General features: G+C 41.3%; 1 protein-coding gene across 1 annotated transcript; it reads right to left on the reverse strand.

Moving 5' to 3' along the window:
* Positions 1 to 606: 606 nt before the first annotated feature.
* On the reverse strand, positions 607 to 8,045 carry LOC116317427 (hyaluronan and proteoglycan link protein 1-like). The gene is made up of 4 exons (XM_031736187.2): positions 7,769 to 8,045; positions 2,982 to 3,326; positions 2,269 to 2,568; positions 607 to 2,152 (listed from the first exon to the last, which is right to left on the reverse strand). The coding sequence occupies exons 1-4, from the start codon at positions 7,845 to 7,847 to the stop codon at positions 1,863 to 1,865; spliced, it is 1,014 nt and encodes a 337-aa protein (XP_031592047.1). The 5' UTR covers positions 7,848 to 8,045; the 3' UTR covers positions 607 to 1,862.
* Positions 8,046 to 8,285: the final 240 nt, after the last annotated feature.

Here is an 8,285-nt window from a genome sequence, read left to right on the forward strand (position 1 = left end):
ACTGCACTGGACTGGTTGAAGTCAACAGACTCCTCATTGATTACTGTCTGCCTAAACACACAGAGGCCTAAAGAACAGCTCACTTGATGCCAGCTGTTTAAATACATGTATATAGTCTTTTGTATAATATAAGTGCAAAAATGTATAGTTTATGTACACAGTTTATTCCTCAAAAATATCTTTGATCTGCTGTTGCTTTTAGCTGCATTACCCAAAAAAAGTTACCTAAGATGGATCGCACACATTTACATTTGTCTAGCACTTCCCTGCTGTATCCACCTAAATCTGACCCCCGTTCCCAGAGATTCCCACAAGCCTCTTAAAGACTGTGCTACTGTTCCCTTTGTCTGACTTAGTGGTGGGTTGGCAGCCTGGCACTGAAGATAAAAATGGCAAAGAATAAATGAATGTGGGAGAGTCTAATCTTAAGTCCTTTCAGTTGACATGGCTTTACGCCAAATCCATGGCCTCCAATTTGGCAACTTAAACAATCCCATTTAGGTTCCTGCTTAAACTTCAACATCTCCACATGCTGCATGATTTTGCTCCAGTAAAATAACAAGTAATGCAATTTAAAAAAAAAAAAAAGGAATATATGATTCAAAATGGATTTAAGAGTTGTGTTCTTTATTTCACACAGCTTCATTTGAAAAGGTACAAGGTGCTAAGATACAAAATGTTTTTTCCTTGACAACTTGAGTTTTATTATTACAAACAATGCATCACCACATTATTGCATGTGTTCTACAGTGAGTACCATATCTCTGTATCTCTAGAAAAGTTTTGTTGCGCCTCTAATTACCATCTGTGAGTGTGATTGATCATCAAAATACGAATTGAAATTTTGCAGCTCATAGCCACAATATGAAGATGTGCAACTGTATCAGTGGTCATGTGCAACCAAACATTTAATAGTCATATATTAACTGCTGTAATATTAGATTTCTTCTAGGAAATGCCACTCGTGTGTTGGGACAAATCATATCTTCAGTTTAACTTCTCCGCTAAAATCCTACTAGTGTTAGAAACTGAATCTGTAGTTTTTCTTTAAAAGCACATTATGCACATGTAAAAAAAACTATCAGTAACCCATCATTAAAAGTAAAAACCTTTTGTTAGGACAAAAGAATACATTGCATTAGATTATAGTGGTCTTTCCGACTGTAAGTGGAAATTGTGGTAATTGAAGCTTCCACAGCAAAAGGAGTTGCAGACCAAAACATTTACCTTCATTTTCTTTGCAAATATTTTGATCACAACTATTCTGTCTGAAAAGCTTTTTTTTTATTTTTCAGTTTCAGAAGCTGAAAGCAAACAACATTAACTGCAAACGATCACTTTGTGCAGGGTAACAAGTACCCATAGCAGTTTGTAATTCCCAAATGCGGAACTCGCTAAAAATAAAATGTCACACTTTTTTGTTCTTGCAGACTTTAAAGCAGCACATGTCAACTGCACGTGTGCATATTTGCACTACATTTGGACCTTCACAAATCTAATCGTTTTTCATGGGACACAAACTAAAGTCAGATTATGCTAACCATTTACTTCTCTGTCTCTGTTTCATCAGTCACACTATGACAAAATATACCTTTACTTAATACTCTGTGTAAAACCAATGAAAGCCACCTATAGGAAAATGCAAAACATAACAGCTACAAGTCATTTTCTTAATTCTTAGGAGGGTATAAGATGTATGCATGTATGTATATATATGTATTTTTAGGGTTATCACAGCTTTAGAAAGGTATTGGGTTCATGCTAGATTAGATCAAAAGCTTATCTGCTTCATTGTTGATTTTACTGGTTGTGGCTTTTGCTGCTCTTTGGTGGTCATGGCTTCTTTAGACCTATCTAACCCATCACTGATCAGGCTTGTAGCAATACACGCCATAGGACTTCACTGTCTTGTCGGGAAACCCAACAAAGCGCACTGCTGCTTCTGTGGGGCTGCAGTTCTTGCGCGGCCTGGAGATGGGGTACCGGACACTTCCATCAGCCAGCCAGCCAGCATCACAGCGATCATAGCCTTCAAGCTTCCAGGCAGCAAACATGTGGCCCACCTTGGCAATCTCTGCACCGTCATCTCTGCATGCCTCCACAGCCTCATCGAAGGTCAGCCTTTCTGGCTGGACCAGCCAATAGAAATGTCCTGACAGCAGATAAGGCAAACAAGACAGAATAATTCAAGCAGATGTGCTACTATATAAACATACTAGTCTTTGTGGTCACTGTGTTTCATGTACAAAGACATTTTTATAAACTGACCTTTGAGTGCAGTAGTATAGCAGAACACATCAAATTGCCTAATCTTCTCTTGGCGTCCATAGGTTCTGAGGCCAGGCCCATTGTTGGAGCCACCACAAGGATGTCTGGGTTTGGTGATAGGATACTGCACTGTACCGTCACTTAACCATCCAGCGTTGCACCAGTCCAACCCGCCTTTCCATGCAGCAAGCAGCTGTTCATGTGAGGCAATCACAGCTTCCTGGTCCTCACAGGCTTGCACGGCATCTTGGAAGTTCAGGTTGTATCGGCCCGAAGGGGGGGAATATGGGAACACGGCACCTGAATGAAGTAGATCAGATGAAATTATGATGATAATGTTTTAAGTTATTGGTATTAAGGATAAACTCTGAATACAAAAGAGCATCATATATATATATATGTGTGTGTGTGTGTGTGTGTGTGTGTGTGTGTGTGTGTGTGTGTGTGTGTGTGTATATATGAGGAAGAAAGCATGTGTTGTCTCTCTTGTTTTTTCTCTATAATATAATTTTGCAGAATACAGTATAATAGTACAATAGATAGTATAATCCCATTCAGGGGGGGATACGTTCGTGATGCTGCATAGTAACAAGCGTATACCATTTTTTAAAAATACAATTGAATACATTATTAAATTAATTTCAAAAAAGTGTAAGTATGGAAATAGTAACAAAACAAAATAACAAAACAAAACAAAATAAAACAGGATTTACCAGTCGTCAGACCAGCATGCACCTCCAAGATGACCTCTTGCAGTGAATCTTCCATCCCGTTGTCAACTTCACAGTGATATTTTCCCTTGTCGTCCATGGAGACTTCAGTCATTATTAAGGAGGCATCTTCACTCTTGAGCCCCCGCAAGAAGACACGTCCCTCAAAGCTCCCATAGGTCTTCATGTGTTCTCCCATTTTAACCAGCACGTCCTCGTTCAGAGCGTCATCATCTTCCACCTTTGTCCATTTTATCCGGTGTCCATTGTCGCCAAAGGACATCGTGTCTGAGGACATGATCGTGCAAGGCAGGGTGATGTTGCCACCTAGTTCAGCAGAAACCTTGACTAGAAAAGAAGAAATATGATATAACCTTTTTGCTCTTGTTTAGAATTATGATACTTGGATAAAAAAATTTTTTTTAAAAACCTTTGTATAACTTTTTTATTTAATGATTTTCAGTGCAAAAAAGGGAAAACATTTGTAGAAACACTTTTTTAAACTTCTCCTTTAGGCCATTTTTTGTTTGCCTTTTTATTGAAACAGCTACACTACGTATTTTGGCATGTCTATAATGTTTGCATTATTGTAATATACAATAAACAGTGTGACATCTGAAGCATTGCATCACACAAAGCCAGTGAAGAGTCTGAAGTCTGTTTGGTTTATTAAATGTAATATTGGGCACCGGCCAGTCCTCAGCCCTGAAAGCCAATAATCCTTTTTCAGTCTCCTTCCTGCTGCTGTCAGTACTTGCACTTATAAGCCGTTGGTTCCTCAGCATTAACCCACAAAATGAAGTGCTTTTCTTTCATCCACTACATCTGATTTGTGTTAAGTGTGTCAGGCACATAAATAACGGGAAAAGAGAGCAGATAATATTGTTGACAAAATACAGAATCTAGCTGTCATCATTATTTCTTTTACTTATTTCCTCTGTGCACTCCCTCTCTATCTTTCCTGTCCAAGCTAGGCCAGCCTTTAACTCAAAATGACAGGTCATCTGTGTCTCACCACCGGTTCCCATCCTCTATCTTTAGACCTCACAGGGCTTGCTTAGTTAAGACCCCAGCCAGGAAAGAGAGTGGGGGCTGTCTGTGCCAGACAATAACGAGCACTAGATAAATGTATGTAGACAGGACCGCTGACACCTCCTGCCCCTATCCACACCCTATAAACACACCACAGTTTAACCTTTAACAGTCTAACTTGTAAACAGAAGCGAGGTAAGGCAAGAAGCACCGCACAAGACTTTTTCATTATATTCATAAATAACCTGTCTTGTTCTTTAAGTTTCGGGTACTCATTAAAAAGTATAGGAGCTACTCTGTGTCTTTTCTCGCTCACTCAGTATGGATGATCTGCATGTAAGTCTGCAGTCAGTGTCTGATTTCTGACTGAGGGTGCAGCTTTCATGTTGAAGGCCCTTCACTTTGAGCAGCCACACCTGAGCATGACTGGAATACTGTGCTGCTGGCTCTTCAGCGGGAAACATTTCCCACATGGCTATTACAGGAAATAAAAGGAGACAGTGGCTTTGACTCTGCTCAAACCACAACCTTCCCTCAGAACACACACACTCACAGTGGAGTGACACTGAATGAACCTCTCGTCAAACGCCTGCCGAAACTGTCCCGGTTCACACAGTAGAAGTGTGTCTGGAGTTCGTTCAGTGGTTCTCAGATCATTAGAATTGAGAACTCCCGCGCGAGGAATTAATTAGCAAAGGCAGTGCTGACAGACCTAATCTACCCTTCAGTCTCACCTTATGCCACTCTAAACTCTATGTTCTCATTTCTTTCATGAGGCTGCACATGCCAGTGACTACCTCTATTACCAAATCACCACACCCATTGCCTCACTTGCCTCTTGAGTGGTCAGCGAGACGCCAGGTATTTTATGAGCTCGGAAAAACGCTTCTGCCGCTGCTAATTGCCAGTGTCTGGACAAGAGTCGTCTTTGCCCGTTTCAGAGAGAAATGACTCACAGCTTCGCCGTGCCTCGTAAATTCTCTGCATGGGTAACGCCGTGCATGAAGTAGGATTGAAACCTGAGGCATCCAGGATGACTGAACTGGCAGAGGTAAGGGCAATGCTGACATCAACACAGACTCACCAGATGTAATTACAGCCAACAGTGATGTCTGAAATTATTAGAAAACAGAATAAAGGGCTTCATTGTAGCGTCTCGTGAAAACACTGTTCGAATGTTAAATCAAGAGCCTCTGTGTGAGCTGTAGCCCTGAAGAGGATGGAGCCGATTCAGTGAATGCTGAAGTATGAACTGCTTGGGATGATGTTAAACGAAGGCACAGTAAATAAATTTGTCTTTTTATTTGTTCTACACCCTTGACAGTTACAATCCCAGAGAGACAGATGCATGTTAAAGCAACTCCTGAATTTCTCCTGCTCCTGCAGTTACCACCAGACAGACATCCCAGAGGAGACTGTGGCCCTGGCCATGCGAGACATGCTGCACATATAAAGCAACAGCCTACTGCGGGTAATAATCCTTCTGGGAAGAGAGGGAAGCCTTTCTTTTCGTTGCCATTCTCCAACCGTCTGCGACCCTCTGAGGCTCAAGGTGGTTCCAAATTGTCATAATTATTGGTGGTCAAATAATAGGGAACCATTATGCCTGACACTTTTGTCAACTGTGCAGCAGGGAATGAAAAATAAAGGAACACATGTATAAGGCAAAAAAGAACCAAAACCCAAAACATAAATGAACACATGTGTAGGGCAATAAAAAGAAGCTTAGCAGCTGCAGCCAAGACCTACTGCCATTTTATTACCAAGCACAGTTCAGTCTCACTCTGTAAAAGGTGGTTTTAGCAAGTGATTGGAACCATCTGCTTCTTTGCAACACTGAAGTGGAAATTATCTTTACAGTGATCCAGGTCCACTCAGTGGCCCATGCATCATCTTATACTCTTACTATACTGTATACTGTGTAACCCCTGAGCCTTTCCTGCATGAAGTTACTAAACAATCAACATTGGCTTAAAAATCTCTCTTTGAAAGGATGAAACTCTGCAGAGCAACAGCCTGCATGTTTATATCTCCTTGTGCACAAAATGCCACACCCTCTAGCAGAGCGAGCGATGCTTTACAACATCCCAAAGTGTCGCTCTCTTCTGTTGCTGGCCCACTTGTGTCAATATGGAGAAAGAATTAACAAGTGCAGCTGGGATAAACACAGCAGGCCAACTCCTACACACATGTATGCCAATAAACTCTTTCCTGTATTCTGTTATGCAAAACAAGTGCAAACACAAAAAACGTGTGTGTGTGTGTGTGTGCACATCCTTGGTACAAGCGCACCATAGATTGCCATCAGAGTGATTTGTTAAATTTCTGTTGAGCTTAATAATACAGGATCAATACCACCAAAAACGTGCCTCTGCGAACATCTCATCTCCTACCCTAAACACATCTTCTCCTCACGCCGGGGCTCATTTGCAGCCAAGCCCCTTTTCCCACTCTACCCCAGTAGCAACCAGGCCAGGCTTCAGTAACCAGCAACCACAGTAAGCATTAGAGTTAACAGACTATTACTTCACAGGAAAAGACAGAGTCATTTGGCTGCTGTTCAGCATGGGGCTCTATACATTTGGCTGTGGGTCATTAATCTTAACTCCGCTCCTGTCAGGCTGCCTGCTACTATGGGCTGATTTCCAAAAGCTCCCAGTGGCAGAGTGAGTCAGTAGGTATAAGGACAGGCAACGCCCCTCGAACTGAGGGAGAATACATGGCTCATGTGGCTAATAAAATATACTGTACGGAACAACGGCAGCTGGCCCGGGCTGAGAAAAAGCTTTTACATGATTCAGGCAATGACATCATATAAATGTACACACAAACACACACTTGTGACATCACCCCTAAATTTTTAAATGTTTGAATGACAAAAAAACCAAACCAAAAAAACATAAGCTCTCCTCCTAGAATGAAATTCTTGTCCCAACAGATGAGCCGTTTCCTCTGCTCCTGGAAGAGAGACAGCTGAGACATTCCTAATTTGACATCTACTGAGTCAGCTTGCAGAGCTGCTGAAAGCACATTAAATATCAGTCAATACATATAACATGAGGGCATCTCCAGCAATTCCCTTTTTTCTTTCTCTGCAGCACTAGATCTAGCTGTGTTTTATTGGGAGCAGCCTCATCTCATGGTGTCATTTTGCAGGCAGGTGTGAATTTGAAATTACAACAGCATTATGATGGAGTGCAGGGGCTCCTTGGAAAGATTTCTCTAAGTTTTCATTTTGTGTCTGAAACAAATAGTGTCAGAAAGTTAAAAAAAAAAATCAACACCATAAATCACATTAAAGTCAGCATTTACATCCACAAAAAGGGGGACAAGCACTACTAGCCCAATTTAATCCACTGCAACACTTGTGACCTATTTTAGGAGGACAACCAGTGGTATTACTCATTCAGCAGAGTGGGTAGGAAGCCCCTATGAATGACAAGGGTAATTTATTCACCAGCCTGTCCGTGCTGGGGTGGTCTGTATGCAGCACATCAGTGAGTGTAATGCTAAGTTACACTGTGTCTGTGTGAGCGTTACCCCAGAGATGTGTTTGTTACCTGCTGCTACAACGACGCCGTTATAAGACAAGCTTTTGCTGGGGTACCACTTTGCTCAGGCTCCTTGCACAGCTCATCCCCCTTTACATATTCCCTCGCACACACACGATTGATGCAACATCATGCATTTATAAAAGATCACACACACATACAGACAGTTGGGCATGTTAAACTATTTCACATCATTTTAAATCTTACCTGTTAAGATCGGCTCTTCGCTGTAGGCACTGCCAGCCAGGATCAAGCAGACTATAGTGATGCACAGCAGCCTCATCATTTTCTCTCTCTTTTTATTTTTTGCAAAAAGTGATCCTTTTGCTAAAGAAAATTAAGCAAAATGTTAGAAGCTAAAATGTAATTTATCTATAATGTAAATATTTAAAGAAAGCTGAGCGCTTTTTCTTCTCTTTCAATCTTTACTAATCAGCTACCCCCTCCTTTTTTTCCGTTTGTTTAGCAGCCGCCTGTGGTGTTACTGGAAAGTTTGGGCTCCTCGGAGGTCCAAACAAGTGCCTTTTATTGTAGCCCAGCATGTTCGAGACCACTCCTTCTCCCCTCAGCCCATCGCCATGTAGAAGCTGTAAATCAGCCCCCCTTTGCCACTTTTTATTTAAAAAACAAAAAGCAACAAAAACTCTTTTCTCTAAGGAGAAAAAAAGGACAGAGCAAAACTTAAGACAATTAACCTGCTTGTGATTATCCAGAAGGTTCTGTG

Source organism: Oreochromis aureus, linkage group 12, assembly GCF_013358895.1.
Source record: "Oreochromis aureus strain Israel breed Guangdong linkage group 12, ZZ_aureus, whole genome shotgun sequence".
Lineage (NCBI taxonomy): Eukaryota > Metazoa > Chordata > Actinopteri > Cichliformes > Cichlidae > Oreochromis > Oreochromis aureus.

What these genes read in the sequence shown, in the direction of transcription:
- LOC116317427 (XM_031736187.2), bottom strand. Translation starts at nt 7,847, where the DNA reads ATGATGAGGCTGCTGTGCATCACTATAGTCTGCTTGATCCTGGCTGGC. An exon ending in GCATGCTGGTCTGACGACTG is followed by an intron (nt 2,569 to 2,981) that starts GTAAATCCTGTT and finishes TACTTCATTCAG; the next exon opens with GTGCCGTGTTCCCATATTCC. An exon ending in CTATACTACTGCACTCAAAG is followed by an intron (nt 2,153 to 2,268) that starts GTCAGTTTATAA and finishes ATCTGCTGTCAG; the next exon opens with GACATTTCTATTGGCTGGTC.